At 51.3% G+C, this 17,518-nt stretch overlaps 1 protein-coding gene across 1 annotated transcript in view; it reads right to left on the bottom strand.

Moving 5' to 3' along the window:
* The window catches only part of LOC144731172 (SLIT-ROBO Rho GTPase-activating protein 1-like), a gene marked incomplete at its 3' end in the record, with an annotated part of 36,903 nt that extends 19,385 nt beyond the window's left edge, over positions 1 to 17,518 (bottom strand). Inside the window, exons 1-2 of the mRNA XM_078612138.1 lie at positions 16,634 to 17,518; positions 6,762 to 6,993 (exon numbers count right to left, since the gene is read on the bottom strand). Of these exons, the coding sequence (XP_078468264.1) occupies positions 6,762 to 6,993; positions 16,634 to 16,703 (302 nt within the window). The remainder of the gene's footprint in view (positions 1 to 6,761; positions 6,994 to 16,633) is intronic.

Here is a 17,518-nt window from a genome sequence, read left to right as displayed (position 1 = left end):
CACGCCTGCTATGTATGGTAACGTGATAGTTTTGGTCGGAGTTTCATGTGGCTGTTTCTTCTGTGTGGTGGGAGAAACCGCTTGGCAGATAGTACGGTCAGAGTATCCGTTCATCCTGAGGGCCCGATGTACATGTCTCAATTCACTGGTCAGGTGGTGTTGGTCAGAAATACCATGGGCTCTGTGGTATAGCGTTTTGATGAGAGAATTCTTTTGAGATGGGTGGTGGTGGGAATCCGGTTTCAAGTAGGAATCCGTGTGGGTGGCTTTCCTGTAGACAGAATGTCCCAAGGATCCGTCAGGTCTCCTCTCAAACAGAATATCCAAAAATGGTAGTTTGCTGTCTTTCTCTACTTCCATAGTGAATCTGATGGATGGGTGTCTAGAATTGATGTGGTCTAAGAAGTGGTTCAGTGCTGGGAGGCCATGTGGCCAGATGACGAAAGTGTCATCAACATACCTCTTCCAAAAGGAAGGACGCAGGGTGGATGTCTGGATGGCGTCTGATTCAAACTTTTCCATGAACATGTTAGCTATAACTGGTGACAAGGGGGAGCCCATAGGGGTACCCTCATTCTGTTTGTAGAAGGTGCCATTCCAGGTAAAATAGGTGTTGGTGAGGCAATGCCTCACCAGCGCAGGTACATCAGAATTCAATCCATGTTGGACTAAGTCCTCAATTATTGTTAGGGTGTCCAGTACTGGGACTTTGGTAAACAAAGATACTACATCAAAGCTGACGAGGATGTCATCCGGAGATAGTACCATGTCCTTAACCATAGAGACTAATTGTGTTGAGTTGAGTACTGCCGAAGAAAAAAGAGAGATGATATAGTCATCCTCTCGGCAGACAAGGGCAATGCCACGGTCATCATGGATAAAGACTCATACAACAACAAAATCCTGGACCTTCTTAATGATGGGAGTTACTCCAAAATTAAAAACGATCCTACTAAAAGCCTAACGACGAAAACCAACAGTATCATCACGAGTTCGACTTCCCTAATCGAACCAAGCAAACGTCCCTCTCTAAAACCATCGGCGGCTAGACCTCCCAGACTCTATGGTCTTCCCAAAATTCATAAGGAAGGCACCCCGCTACGACCCATCGTGTCGACTATAAACTCTCCTACGTACAAACTAGCCCGTTTTCTATCAGATACTCTGCTCCCCTTCACAGGCAAGACCTCTTCGGCAGTACTCAACTCAACACAATTAGTCTCTATGGTTAAGGACATGGTACTATCTCCGGATGACATCCTCGTCAGCTTTGATGTAGTATCTTTGTTTACCAAAGTCCCAGTACCGGACACCCTAACAATAATTGAGGACTTAGTCCAACATGGATTGAATTCTGATGTACCTGCGCTGGTGAGGCATTGCCTCACCAACACCTATTTTACCTGGAATGGCACCTTCTACAAACAGAATGAGGGTACCCCTATGGGCTCCCCCTTGTCACCAGTTATAGCCAACATGTTCATGGAAAAGTTTGAATCAGACGCCATCCAGACATCAACCCTGCGTCCTTCCTTTTGGAAGAGGTATGTTGATGACACTTTCGTCATCTGGCCACATGGCCTCCCAGCACTGAACCACTTCTTAGACCACATCAATTCTAGACACCCATCCATCAGATTCACTATGGAAGTAGAGAAAGACAGCAAACTACCATTTTTGGATATTCTGTTTGAGAGGAGACCTGACGGATCCTTGGGACATTCTGTCTACAGGAAAGCCACCCACACAGATTCCTACTTGAAACCGGATTCCCACCACCACCCATCTCAAAAGAATTCTCTCATCAAAACGCTATACCACAGAGCCCATGGTATTTCTGACCAACACCACCTGACCAGTGAATTGAGACATGTACATCGGGCCCTCAGGATGAACGGATACTCTGACCGTACTATCCGCCAAGCGGTTTCTCCCACCACACAGAAGAAACAGCCACATGAAACTCCGACCAAAACTATCACGTTACCATACATAGCAGGCGTGACCAAAAAGATCTCCAAAATTCTAAACAAACATAAGATCCAAGTCCGATTCAGTACAGTGCATAAAATCCGTGATCTGATTCCATCTGTGAAGGATGTCGTTCCTGACTTACAGTATCCTGGAGTCTACAAATTGAGTTGCATTTGTGGTGATTGCTACATTGGAGAAACAAAACGTCATGTTGCTGATCGTGTCCGCGAGCACAAGTCAGATCTGAAACACGGCAGAACTGATTCTTCGGCCGTTGCCGATCATTGCTACAACTCGGCGGGCTCTCATGAAATTGTCTTTTCCGAGACCAAGGTTCTCTGCAAACCTCCTGGCTACCATCAAAGGTTTGTACACGAAGCCATACAAATATACAAACACAGACATAATTTCAACCGTGATGATGGGTACAAACTCAGTAATCACTGGAAAGATGTTATTAACCACGCAAAAAAGACTTAATTACACTTTTTGGACCATCTTATCTGACAGGCACTATTTTAATTTACTTCACCGAGTGTTAACATCCCCAGTGTTTAACAGTAATCTCTTCATTGTTCTTTGATCACCGCTCACCCTCCGTCCCGACACGTTTCCATTCATTGTGTTGAGCACTACGTGATGTCTTTGATCACCGCTCACCCTCCGTCCCGACACGTCTCCATTCATTGTGTTGAGCACTACGTGCAGTCTTTGATCACCGCTCACCCTCCGTCCCGACACGTCTCCATTCATTGTGTTGAGTACTACGTGCAGTCTTTGATCACCGCTCCTCCTCCCTCCCGACACGTGTCCATTCATTGTGTTGAGCACTACGTGCAGTCTTTGATCACCGCTCCTCCTTCCTCCCGATACGTTTCCATTCATTGGCTACCACAGTCTGATAAGCTCTCCCCCCCTCTCCACCTCCCTTCAACTTGCTTATAAGGGATTACATCTTGAATCATTGCTTCACTTGATGCAGCTAATTCGGCTGTGACGGTCCCACCTGATGACGGAGACTTGTGTTGCCTCCGAAACGTCGTGATTTTTTATTTTATTTTTATTTTTATTTTGATGTTTTACTTACGTGACTTAACCGAAAAAAAACCTAAGAATACTTATCAGAGTTGCTTCTTTTTGTTTGCTTTATTGACTACTTGTGTTGTGGTCATTGCAAACATGATGCCTTGAATAAAGGTGTCAGTTTTGTACCAGTTAAAAGGGTAAAAACCTACCATTATATTTTGCCACTGGTAAAAGAGATCTCATAGTGTAAATGTTTACCCCGAACTCTCAATACTCTGATATTGCACTGTTTTTGAGTTGTACGCCTTCTGGTGTCATCTGGCCCTACACCAATGGGGACTAGGCTCCAAAGAAAGCCGTCTCGGGTGTGGGCCAATCAACTTCAAGAACAGTGCATATTATTATCCTTATCAGAGTTGCTTCTTTTTGTTTGCTTTATTGACTACTTGTGTTGTGGTCATTGCAAACATGATGCCTTGAATAAAGGTGTCAGTTTTGTACCAGTTAAAAGGGTAAAAACCTACCATTATATTTTGCCACTGGTAAAAGAGATCTCATAGTGTAAATGTTTACCCCGAACTCTCAATACTCTGATATTGCACTGTTTTTGAGTTGTACGCCTTCTGGTGTCATCTGGCCCTACACCAATGGGGACTAGGCTCTAAAGAAAGCCGTCTCGGGTGTGGGCCAATCAACTTCAAGGACAGTGCATATTATTATCCTTATCAGAGTTGCTTCTTTTTGTTTGCTTTATTGACTACTTGTGTTGTGGTCATTGCAAACATGATGCCTTGAATAAAGGTGTCAGTTTTGTACCAGTTAAAAGGGTAAAAACCTACCATTATATTTTGCCACTGGTAAAAGAGATCTCATAGTGTAAATGTTTACCCCGAACTCTCAATACTCTGATATTGCACTGTTTTTGAGTTGTACGCCTTCTGGTGTCATCTGGCCCTACACCAATGGGGACTAGGCTCCAAAGAAAGCCGTCTCGGGTGTGGGCCAATCAACTTCAAGAACAGTGCATATTATTATCCTTATCAGAGTTGCTTCTTTTTGTTTGCTTTATTGACTACTTGTGTTGTGGTCATTGCAAACATGATGCCTTGAATAAAGGTGTCAGTTTTGTACCAGTTAAAAGGGTAAAAACCTACCATTATATTTTGCCACTGGTAAAAGAGATCTCATAGTGTAAATGTTTACCCCGAACTCTCAATACTCTGATATTGCACTGTTTTTGAGTTGTACGCCTTCTGGTGTCATCTGGCCCTACACCAATGGGGACTAGGCTCTAAAGAAAGCCGTCTCGGGTGTGGGCCAATCAACTTCAAGGACAGTGCATATTATTATCCTTATCAGAGTTGCTTCTTTTTGTTTGCTTTATTGACTACTTGTGTTGTGGTCATTGCAAACATGATGCCTTGAATAAAGGTGTCAGTTTTGTACCAGTTAAAAGGGTAAAAACCTACCATTATAATGAATTTGTGATAGCCAGGTCGTTTCTGAAAATGATCTATTTCGCTCAGTGGGTTTTACCTGGTAAACTAAAAAAAATAGTTTCATCATCCGTGTAACAAATTAAAAAATCATCTCAACACTCCAAAGGGATATAAACACGAATGTCACACAGCAGCAGCGTCATCGTTCGTGCAAGTTGCATCTCGCAATGGCTGGCTAGGGGCCACAGGCCGAGCTGGAAGGCTGCCGGGCGGCACCGAGAACCACTCCCCTGGCTCTCTCCGCTGGACTCTCTCGCAATGTCCACTGCCGCGCCGAGCTCGTCGCAGGAGGTGCGGGCCGACAGGACAACCAACTCGACATGGGGACCTTTTGCCACGATCACAGAATTACAAATGGGGTGTGTCCCCTTTCTGGCAATAAAACAGGAGTTGTGTTCAGATGTTCAAGCACCAAATAGAAACCCTTTTCAAGGAATCAAGGAGTGCATTAACCAGGCGTACTCGTGGTTAACATGCAAACGAACACGCTCTGAAGACAAATGATGCATCGTCTTTGAAACTGATTGGCTTTCACCAGAGACAGGAGCCTTCTTCATGGCCGCGTCTCACCGCCAGCGTCAGGCGAGAGAACGACGCCACAAGGCGAGCAGCACCAAGGCGATGCCGCACGTGGCAAGAGCATGCATAGCGCGGGGTGGGCAGCTGCATCATGGGATAGACCTTTTTGCCAGAATCAAAGTATCAAAAAAAATAAGAATAAGTTTTACCCTTTCGAGCAAGACTAAACTAAAGCCTCACATGTTGCGATGTTTTCGGTCAATTAGCGAGCGTTGCTTTTAGTCCGCGTGGGAGGAGGAAACCGGAAAACCCGGGGAAAACCCCCAACGCGAGCGAGGGAGCAACGCTCGATCCCCCGTACGAGAACGGACACGTGGTGTGCGCTGCCCACTCGCTGCGCTGCGCTGGAGAGCCCCGGAGTGTGGCACCTCCGGGGCAACCCGCGGGAGGGGGAGGGGGGAGGGGGGGGGCGTCTGTGCGATGATCCACCAACCCCACCGCCCTTGTTCCCTGTGCTCTCCCTCTCTCCCTCCCCGTGAATCTGCACTCGTTCACCGGCGGTGGTGGTGGTGGAGGAGGAGGCACGGGTAGACAGCACCATGCAGATCCCTTAGCTCGGGAACTAATTAACGGCTTAATGAGGGCTCAGTGAGTTCACACGGAGATGGCGGGGTGAGAAATGCTTCTGATGATGAGTGTTGTTGTTCCGTGTGAGCATTGCAACACCGCCTCTTCCCTTTCATCATCGCCGCCACTAAACTTACCCACCCCACAGCGCCCCTCCAACTCCCCCCTCTCCCCCCTCTCACCACCCACGTTGAACCTCCTGTCATCTTTGTGGGGTGGGAGGGATTGTACCACACACACACACAGAGGGATTGACCACACACACACAGAGAGGGATTGTACCACACACACACACACACAGAAGGATTGTACCACACACACCCACACAGATTGTACCACACACAGAGGGATTGTACCACACACACAGAGGGATTGTACCAAACACACACAGAGGGATTGACCACACACACACAGAGGGATTGTACCACACACACACAGGGTGATTTTACCACACACACACACACAGAGGGATTGACCACACACACACACAGAGGGATTGTACCACACACACACAGAGGGATTGTACCACACACACACACAGAGGGAGTGTACCACACACACACAGAGGGATTGTATCACACACACAGAGGGATTGTACCACACACACACACAGAGGGATTGACCACACACACACAGAGGGGTTGTACCACACACACACACACAGAGGGAGTGTACCACACACACACACAGAGGGATTGACCACACACACACAGAGGGATTGTACCACACACACACACAGAGGGATTGACCACACACACACAGAGGGATTGTACCACACACACACAGAGGGGTTGTACCACACACACACACACAGAGGGAGTGTACCACACACACACAGAGGGATTGTACCACACACACACACACAGAGGGATTGACCACATACACACAGAGGGATTGTACCACACACACACAGAGGGATTGTACCACACACACACACAGGAGGGAAAAGCGGAGGAGACGGAGAGCAATCCACTCTACCACGGGGAGGGAGAGACGGAGAGACACACAAACTGCAAATACACAACAGGCGTCAGGGTCGGGATCAATCCCACGACCTCCTGAGCACCAGGCGAGGTAGTTAACATCTCCTGACCACTGCGACGGCCACCCACTCACCCGGACGACGTCGTCGTCTCCCCGTCCTCCTCCTCCTGCCGCCGCCGCTGCTGCCGCGTGGAGGGGGCCCTCTGAGAGGCCCGGTCGGCCAGGCGCTGCAGGCCCCGGGCATACTCGGAGGCCAGCTCGCCGCGCCGCCGCACGAAGTCGTGCATCTGGGCCAGCAGGGCCGCACGGCCCTCCGCGCGGCCCTCCAGCGAGCGCAGCTGGCCCGAGAGACGGGCGCGAAGGTCTGGCGGACACGGGGGGGGGTGGATCAAGTCAGGAGGTGATGGAGGAGGTTAGGGAGGTTCAATATTGATTTGAAGCGTTCGTGACTCTTTGGTTCTTCCGGTAAAGTCTTTTTCTTTCTACCTACGTGACTTTACCGAAAGAACCAAAGAGTATGAGGTTAGGGAGGTTCAAGATTGGGCCTCTTTGAAGGTCTGAGGGTCATGGGGGTCAAGTCAGGAGGTGATGGAGAAATTCGCTAGGAGGTCAAGAGGATGGGTGATCAGTCATCGCTGAATGTCAAACCAGGTTCAGAGTTTCGCTTGGAATGGACCAGTGGCTCAAGCGACCCCCGCTGTGCTATTCCTCGTTGAGGTGATCATTTTAACGGCGTTATGTAAAAAAAAACTGTCTCCAGCCCCAACGCTCACCCCACAATCTCACCCTGACTCCAACCCTAACCCCAACCCCAAGCTGAACCCAACCCGTGCCTCAACCCCGAGCCTCAACCCCGACCCTCACCGCAACCCCCGTGGGCAGGCCGGCTCGCCGGCTCGCCCAGGCCCCGAGCTCGTGAGCAGGGAGGGGGGAGGGGGGAGGGGGGCAGGAAGCAGACAGCGACAATCACAGCGAAGCGGGGGGGGGGCTCCAGGGCGGGGGGGGGGGGGGCTCCAGGGCGGGGCCGCTGTTTATTTGCGGTGGCCAAGCCCGAGAGCGATCTCCCCCACAACACCCCCCTACCGCAGGGGTCACGGAGAGGAGAGGGGGTCCGAGAGAGAGGGGGTGGTCCGAGAGAGAGGGGGTCCGAGAGAGAGGGGGTCCGAGAGAGAGGGGGTCCCAGAGATAGAGGGGGTCCCAGAGATAGAGGGGGTTAGTGAGAGAGGGGGTCCGTGAGATCGCACCCATGGTACCCCCGTTTCCCCCACCCCCACCCCGCCGAAGGTGCCCCACCACTACCCCAGCAGCCACTGGCAGCCCCCCCCCCCACCCTGGCAGGGCCCCCCACCCTGGCAGCCCCCCCCCCACCCTGGCAGCCCCCCCCCCACCCTGGCAGCCCCCCACACCCTGGCAGGGCCCCCCACCCTGGCTACCGGTAGTGTTGTTTACATTTCCATTTACCACGACGTATAAACTGGATGTGTTCTTTACTCGTGTATATACAAAGCTCGACGTTTCGGGAACACCCTCTCCACACTGAACCATTCACCCATTCACCCACTCCCTCACTCACCTATCGCTCCTTCACCCACCACTCATCCAATCTCTCACCCCTCACTCACCCACTCACTTGATCCACTCACCCACTCCTTCATTCATTCACTCGCTCTCACTTATTCAATTACTCACCACCTTACTCACCACCTCACCGTATCACTTCCTCTCACCCAATCACTCTCACCCAATCACTTGCTCACCCACCGACACTCACACATCCACACACTCACCCACTTACTCGCTCACCCACACTCACACATCCACACACTCACCCACTCACTCACCAACACAACAACAACAACAACCGCCATTCGCCACTAAGTGGCGGTGACGTCACCACGACGCTTGTGCCAGGCCATGTGCACCCTGAGGCCACGTGAAGTGTCGAACGCCCGCTGGCAGGAGGTCACGGGGCAGACCCAGGTGCCACGGGTCGACTGACCGAGATGACCGAGATGACTGGCTGATGCACCACCTGTGCCCCCTACTGTGCCAACTTGCTGTGCTTTAGCCACCCGGCGCTCCGCTCGTTGTTGTGAGCGTCGCTCCTCTGCCCTCCGTTGTTGTTGGAGGGCGACTGCCTCCAACTGCCCAGTAGCGTCCTTCACGAGCCTCCTCCACTGAGGCCGATCTTGACACCGCTGGTACCAGTCATCGGCAAGTCCACTCAGCTCCACGTCCTCCTGTACCACATCACTCCATCTCTTCTCTAGCCCGTGCCGCGCCCGTTTAGCCCCCTCGATCCGGCCGAACAAAAGCTGTTTAGGCATGCGGTGGCTGGGCACACTCACCCACTCACCCCTCACTCACCCACTCACCCCTCACTCACCCAACCACTCACCCCTCACTCACCCAACCACTCACCCCCTCACTCACCCAACCACTCACCCAACCACTCACCCAACCACTTACCCCTCATTCATCCAACCACTCACCCACTCACCCCTCATTCACCCAACCACCCACTCACCCCTCACCCACTCACCCAGGGGGGAGGAAGTGATGGGGGAGGGGAGTAGTGGGGGGGGGGAGCTTTCGGCCGTGGTGTTTATTGAGTCTGTGCTTCTGGAGGGGGTGGGGGGAAGGAAGGGGGTCCGATTTGAGAGGAGATGGAGCGGGAATCGCAGAATCTGGAAGCTTGGCGGAGGGGGGCGGGGCGGTGGGGGCCATGGGATTTGGGCTGCGAGAGGAAGCCGGCGGTTTCCTCTGCGATTCGATTCCTCCACCTCGATTCCGCGTCACGATTACCGCTCAACGATCGATTCCCCGTGCGAGTCTCCACTCGTGAGGATGAGAGAATCTCGCTTTAGAGCGCAGCGAGAAGGAATCCGAAGAGCTGTGAAGCTCTTTCCTCTTCACTGCCTGCCCTGTATGGGCGGGGCCAGCGAGTTACAGCAGCAAACACGAAACGATCGGAGTGCAAAAGAGTTAAAACGGTTAGCAAGTCACCAAGCAATCAATTAATCGCGGTCCATTTTTGTACTCGGATTAGTCAGCGACATGTTACACCTCGCCTGACACCAACTCACGGGGCAGCGTGACGTGTGTGTATGTGTCGCCTTGACAATAGGCGACTTTTCCGGCAACGGCCCTTCAAAGCGCAGTAATGATGACCAGATACGCCGTTCCGTTTTGATAAGGAGACAAGTCAGAGATGTAGTGAACGGGGTCTCTGTGTCAGTCTATGGGTCTCTGTGTGAGTCTATGCGTCTGTGTGAGTCTATGGGGCTCTGTGTGAGTCTATGAGTCTCTGTGTGAGTCTATGGGTCTCTGTGCGAGTCTATGGGTCTCTGTGTGAGTCTATGGGTCTCTGTGTGAGTCTATGAGTCTCTGTGTCAGTCTATGGGTCTCTGTGTGAGTCTATGGGTCTCTGTGTGAGTCTATGGGTCTCTGTGTGAGTCTATGGGTCTCTGTGTGAGTCTATGGTTCTCTGTGTGCGTCTATGGGTCTCTGTGTGAGTCTATGCGTCTGTGTGAGTCTATGGGTCTCTGTGTGAGTCCATGGGTCTCTGTGTGAGTCTATGGGTCTCTGTGTGAGTCTATGGGTCTCTGTGTGAGTCTATGGGTCTCTGTGTGAGTCTATGCGTCTGTGTGAGTCTATGAGTCTCTGTGTGAGTATATGGGTCTCTGTGTGAGTCTATGCGTCTGTGTGAGTCTATGAGTCTCTGTGTGAGTCTATGGGTCTCTGTGTGAGTATATGGGTCTCTGTGTGAGTCTATGGGTCTCTGTGTGAGTCTATGGGTCTCTGTGCGAGTGTATGGGTCTCGGCGTGAGTCTATGGGTCTCTGTGTGAGTATATGCGTCTGTGTGAGTCTATGAGTCTCTGTGTGAGTCTATGGGTCTCTGTGTGAGTCTGTGGGTCTATGTGTGAGTCTATGGGTCTCTATGCGAGTGTATGGGTCTCTGTAAGTCTGTGAGTTGCTACGTGAGTCTATGGGTCTCTATGTGAGTCTATGAGTCTCGATGCAAGCCTATGGGTCTCTACGTGAGTCTATGGGTCTCTATGTGAGTCTATGAGTCTCTGTGTAACTCTACGACTCGATGTGTCTCGATGGGTCCCGGCTGAGTCACCGGCAGATTTCTAAACCCGGGTTGGAACCCAGGAGCTGAGCGGGACTCGCTCAGAATCTCTGACACAGCCTTCATGAACCCCAAAGACAAAGATCCCCCGTGTAGCCTTAACAGACTGTTGGGGCAAGGGCTGTTCGCGAGCTCCTGTGAAGGCCGGCACGGCACACGAGGGGGTGGGTGGCCAGCACCACGGCCGGCCGCCTTTGTCTCCCCAGGTGGGATGTTTACACACCGCACCAGTCACTCATTTAAAAATGCAGTATTTATTCATTCTGAAAGAATTCCGATAAGCTATGAAGCTCGTTCTTTCACAGATGTCCAGGAGGGGCTGAGTCGGCCTCGAGGAGGCCCAGGACTGGTTCAGGTAACCATCGCTGGTGTTGGTGATGGCCGCGAGTGGAAGTCGAACTCGGGTGGCCGGGTTCGTAGCGTAGCGCTAACCACTGCGCCACCGCCCCCCACCCCATCGCTGTCCACACGTGACCCGTGGCACGGGGAGGATGAGGCTCGAGGCAAGTCGGGGTCAAGTCGGGGTCAAGTCAGGGTCAAGTCGGGGTCAAGTCAAGGTCAAGTCGGGATCGAGTCGGGGTCAAGTCGAGGTCAAGTCGGGGTCAAGTCGAGGTCGAGTCAGGATCGAGTCGGGATCGAGTCGGGATCAAGTCGAGGCACCCCTCGGGTTATCACGGCCCTGCCTGGAACACGGGGGCCCGATGGCCCACACCGAACGCAAGTGTTAGCGCAGACTCACCACCCCCATCACCATCACTACCCCCATCACTATCACTACCCCCATCACTATCACAATCACTACCCCCATCACTATCACAATCACTACCCCCATCACTATCACTACCCCCATCACTATCACTACCCCCATCACTATCACTACCCCCATCACTATCACTACCCCTATCACTATCACTACCCCTATCACTATCACTACCCCTATCACTACCCCCATCACTATCACTACCCCCATCACTATCACAATCACTATCACTACCCCCATCACTATCACAATCACTACCCCTATCACTATCACTACCCCCATCACTATCACTACCCCCATCACTATCACAATCACTATCACTACCCCCATCACTATCACAATCACTATCACTACCCCTATTACTATCACTACCCCCATCACTATCACAATCACTATCACTACCCCCATCACTATCACTACCCCCATCACTATCACAATCACTATCACTACCCCCATCACTATCACTACCCCTATCACTATCACAATCACTATCACTACCCCCATCACAATCACTACCCCCATCACTACCACTACCCCTATCACTATCACAATCACTATCACTACCCCCATCACTATCACTACCCCCATCACTATCACAATCACTACCCCTATTACTATCACTACCCCCATCACTATCACTACCCCCATCACTATCACAATCACTATCACTACCCCCATCACTATCACTACCCCCATCACTATCACAATCACTATCCCCATCACTATCACAATCACTATCACTACCCCCATCCCTATCACTATCACTACCCCCATCACTATCAAAATCACTATCACTACCCCCATCACTATCACTACCCCCATCACAATCACTATCAAAATCACTATCACTACCCCCATCACTATCACTACCCCCATCACAATCACTATCAAAATCACTATCACTACCCCCATCACTATCACTACCCCCATCACAATCACTATCACAATCACTATCACTACCCCCATCACTATCACTACCCCCATCACTATCACAATCACTATCCCTATCACTATCACTACCCCCATCACTATCAAAATCACTATCACTACCCCCATCACTATCACTACCCCCATCACTATCACAATCACTATCCCTATCACTATCACTACCCCCATCACTATCACAATCACTATCACTACCCCCATCACTATCACTACCCCCATCACTATCACAATCACTATCCCCATCACTATCACTACCCCAATCACTATCACAATCACTATCACTACCCCCATCACTATCACTACCCCCATCACAATCACTATCACAATCACTATCACTACCCCCATCACTATCACTACCCCAATCACTATCACAATCACTATCACTACCCCTATCACTATCACTACCCCAATCACTATCACTACCCCCATCACTATCACAATCACTATCACTACCCCTATCACAATCACTACCCCAATCACTATCACTACCCCCATCACTATCACAATCACTATCACTACCCCTATCACTATCACTACCCCAATCACTATCACAATCACTACCCCTATCACTATCACAATCACTATCACTACCCCAATCACTATCACAATCACTATCACTACCCCAATCACTATCACTACCCCTATCACTACCACTACCCCTATCACTACCACTACCCCTATCACTATCACTACCCCTATCACTATCACTACCCCTATCACTATCACTACCCCTATCACTATCACTACCCCTATCACTATCACTACCCCTATCACTATCACTACCCCTATCACTATCACTACCCCTATCACTACCCCTATCACTACCCCTATCTCAACCCCTATCACTACCCCTATCACTTTCCCAACCCCTCTTTAACCCCTCCCGCATGTCCTACTGTCACCATAACTACACCACCACCCTTTTTAATAACCACAGCTCCACTCGTTATCTCAACCACTATCATCTCGTGTACAATTGTATTTTTCCTGTAAAGCACCTCGGAATACGGCGCTATATATACGCGTTATGGGATGAGAGTTTAGCGAGGGGAATGTTGTTGTTCTCAGAGCTTCCGCGGAAAAGAGCGAGAGAGACGATCAGAGGAAATGACTCACAGAGAGACCCCGAGACTCACACAGACACCGGTAGACTCACACAGATACCCATAGACTCACACAGATACCCATAGACTCACACAGGGACCCATAGACTCACACAGATACCCATAGACTCACACAGGGACCCATAGACTCACACAGATACCCATAGACTCACACAGATACCCATAGACTCACACAGATACCCATAGACTCACACAGGGACCCATAGACTCACACAGAACCCATAGACTCACACAGATACCCATAGACTCACACAGATACCCATAGACTCACACAGATACCCATAGACTCACACTGGGACCCATAGACTCATAGATACCGATAGACTCACACAGATACCCATAGACTCACACAGGGACCCATAGACTCACACAGATTCCCATAGACTTACACAGAGACCCATTGATTCACACAGATACCCATAGACTCACACAGAGACCCATCGACTCACACAAAGACCCATAGACTCACACACAGACCCATAGACTCACACAGATACCCATAGACTCACACTGGGACCCATAGACTCACAGATACACATAGACTCACACAGATACCCATAGACTCACACAGGGACCCATAGACTCACACAGAGCCCCATAGACTCACACAGAGACTCATAGACTCACACAGATACCCATAGACTCACACAGATACCCATATACTCACACAGGAACCCATAGACTCACACAGGGACCCATAGACTCACACAGAGCCCTATAGACTCACACAGATACCCATAGACTCATCACACAGATCCGCACCCTTACAAAGAGATCCATAGACTCACATAGAGACTGATTGACCCACAGAGAGACCCGTAGATTCACACAGAGACCCATAGATACAGAGAGACTCACACGCGAACCCACAGACTCACACAGCGACCTATAGACTCAGACAGAGGCCGATGGACTCACACAGTCCCACATACTCACACAGACCCACAGACTCACACAGAGACCCACAGATTCTCACAGATCCATGAACTCACATAGAGACCCATAGACTTAAGCAGAGACTCATAGGCTCACACAGAGACTAATTTATCCACACAGAGACCCGTAGATTCACACAGAGACCCATAGACACACACATAGAGATCCATAGACACACATACACATACACACATACCCACAGCCAATAACGGAATCTTTGACCAGACATCGCAATGTGCAGTCCTGGGACTCATTGGGTCTTTCCTGGTTACACAATGGCCATTGTTACTCACGTCTAATTCCTATTGCTCGCTCAGAGCTTCTCTCCACACTATTGTTCGTTTACCAGGTAAGGCCTCACTGAGCTGTGCAGCTCTGTTTCCGAAGCGACCTGCACATCACAAATGATATCTCGACGAAGTGGCTCATCATCATCAACACGAAGACATGAATAGCAGCAGCCACATACTCTAAACGCATGACGATGATTAAACATGTTGTAGAGAAATCAATCCAAGCGACCAAAGGGAGAGAGAGAGACACGCAAACTCCAAATGCACAGCAGGCGTCAGGGTCGGGATCGAACCCACGACCTCCTGTAGACCAGGCGAGGTAGTGAACATCTCCTGGCCACCGCGGTGCCCCATCTCAAAGACATCAGCGCCGGTTCAAGTCCAAAGATGTTCCCGTCTACCCCCAGAACCCATCATCGCTCCCTCCCTTGTTGGGTGGATAAAGTGAGTAACACTTTGTTGGATGAAACAACAAGGACGACAACACCGGTTGTGTCGGTGGAGAGACTGGGCCCCGCCATAGGAACGTCACGAGAACGCAACACGTGCCACGGACTGCGGCTCGCGGGGCTGTGAGTGGCTCACGGGGCTCGACTCGGGCGGGCTGAGCCGGGGGAACGAACTCGGGGCGAGTGAGTGAGTGTGGGTGAGTCAGTTTGGGTGAGTGTGGGTGAGTCAGTTTGGGTGAGTGTGGGTGGGTGAGTCAGCATGAGTGGGTCTGGGTGAGTGAGTAAGTGTGGGTGAGTCAGCATGAGTGAGTGAGTGTGGGTGAGTCAGCATGAGTGAGTCAGGGTGAGTGAGTGAGTGTGGGTGAGTGTGGGTGAGTCAGCATGAGTGGGTGTGGGTGAGTGAGTGAGTGTGGGTGAGTTAGCATGAGTGAGTGTGGGTGAGTGAGTGAGTGAGTGTGGGTGAGTGTGGGTGAGTCAGCATGAGTGAGTGAGTGTGAGTGAGTGTGGGTGAGTCAGCATGAGTGAGTGTGGGTGAGTGTGGGTGAGTCAGCATGAGTGGGTGTGGGTGAGTGTGTGAGTGAGTGAGTGAGTGTGGGTGAGTCAGCATGAGTGAGTGTGGGTGAGTGAGTGAGTGTGAGTGAGTCCGCATGAGTGAGTGAGTGTGGGTGAGTGTGGGTGAGTCAGCATGAGTGAGTGTGGGTGAGTGAGTGAGTGTGAGTGAAGTCAGCATGAGTGAGTCAGGGTGGGTGAGTGTGGGTGAGTGTGGGTGAGTCAGCATGAGTGGGTCTGGGTGAGTGAGTAAGTGTGGGTGAGTCAGCATGAGTGAGTGAGTGAGTGTGAGTGAGTGTGGGTGAGTCAGCATGAGTGAGTGTGGGTGAGTGTGGGTGAGTCAGCATGAGTGAGTGTGGGTGAGTGAGTGAGTGAGTGTGGGTGAGTCAGCATGAGTGAGTCAGGGTGGGTGAGTGTGGGTGAGTGTGAGTGAGTCAGCATGAGTGGGTCTGGGTGAGTGAGTAAGTGTGGGTGAATCAGCATGAGTGAATGAGTGTGGGTGAGTCAGTTTGGGTGAGTGTGGGTGAGTCAGCATGAGTGAGTGAGTGTGGGTGAGTCAGCATGAGTTAGTGTGGGTGAGTGTGGGTGAGTCAGCATGAGTGAGTCAGGGTGAGTGACTCAGGGTGAGTGACTCAGGGTGAGTGACTCAGGGTGAGTCAGCATGAGTGAGTGAGTGTGTCAGGGTGAGTGAGTCAGGGTGAGTGAGTAAAAGTGACTGAGTGAAAGAGTGTGGGTGAGTCAGCATGAGTGAGTCATGGTGAGTGACTCATGGTGAGTGAGTCAGGGTGAGTCAGGGTGAGTGAGTGATTCACCTTTCACCTGCGCTGCATACTCAGCGAGGGCAGCTTTGTCCTTCTTGGGCAGATGACCCCCAGAGCTCATGGCTGCTGAGGTCGGGGTCAGGGTGAGAGTCCGGGTTAGAGCCACGCAGGCAGACAGACAGGCAGACAGGCAGGTCAATGGACAGGCAGACAGACAGACAGGTAACTGGATAGACAGGCAGACAGACAGGTGAGTGGATAGACAGGCAGACAGACAGGTGAGTGGATAGACAGGCAGACAGGTGAGTGGATAGACAGGCAGACAGACAGGCAGGTCAATAGACAGGCAGACAGACAGGTCACTGGATAGACAGACAGACAGGTGAGGAGATAGACAGGCAGACAGACAGACAGGTCAATGGACAGGCAGACAGGCAGGTACATAGACAAGGCGTCAGGTAAGCGACGAGGCAAACATGCTGGCAGGCCGGCAGGCTGTAGTCATACCAGACGGCACAACCTGAAGCGTCATCACACACACACAGAGAGGAGAGTCAGACGGGCGGGCGGACAGGTAAGCGCACAAACACCGAGACGGGCACAGCAGTTGGCTCGTAGCGACACACCCCCAGCATGCGGGCGAACAGACAAGTAGAGACACACGGAGAGAGAGACACACGGAGAGAGAGACACACGGAGAGAGACACACGGAGAGAGAGACACACGGAGAGAGAGACACACGGAGAGAGACACGGAGAGAGAGAGACACACACACAGACTGTCTGGCTGGCAGGCGGGTGTGTACCGTTAGTACAAAGACAGTCAGACAGACACCGGAGTGAGACGCGGGTCCTGCCCGGTTAGGAAGAGGAGGAGGAGGGAGAGGAGGAGGAAGGAGGAGGGGGAGGCTCGCTCCGTCTCCGCGCGGGACGTGAC

This window comes from Lampetra planeri, chromosome 38, assembly GCF_965212315.1.
Source record: "Lampetra planeri chromosome 38, kcLamPlan1.2.h2, whole genome shotgun sequence".
Lineage (NCBI taxonomy): Eukaryota > Metazoa > Chordata > Hyperoartia > Petromyzontiformes > Petromyzontidae > Lampetra > Lampetra planeri.
Note: the sequence above shows the minus strand (reverse complement) of the source record. Positions and strands in the feature narration are given on the sequence as shown.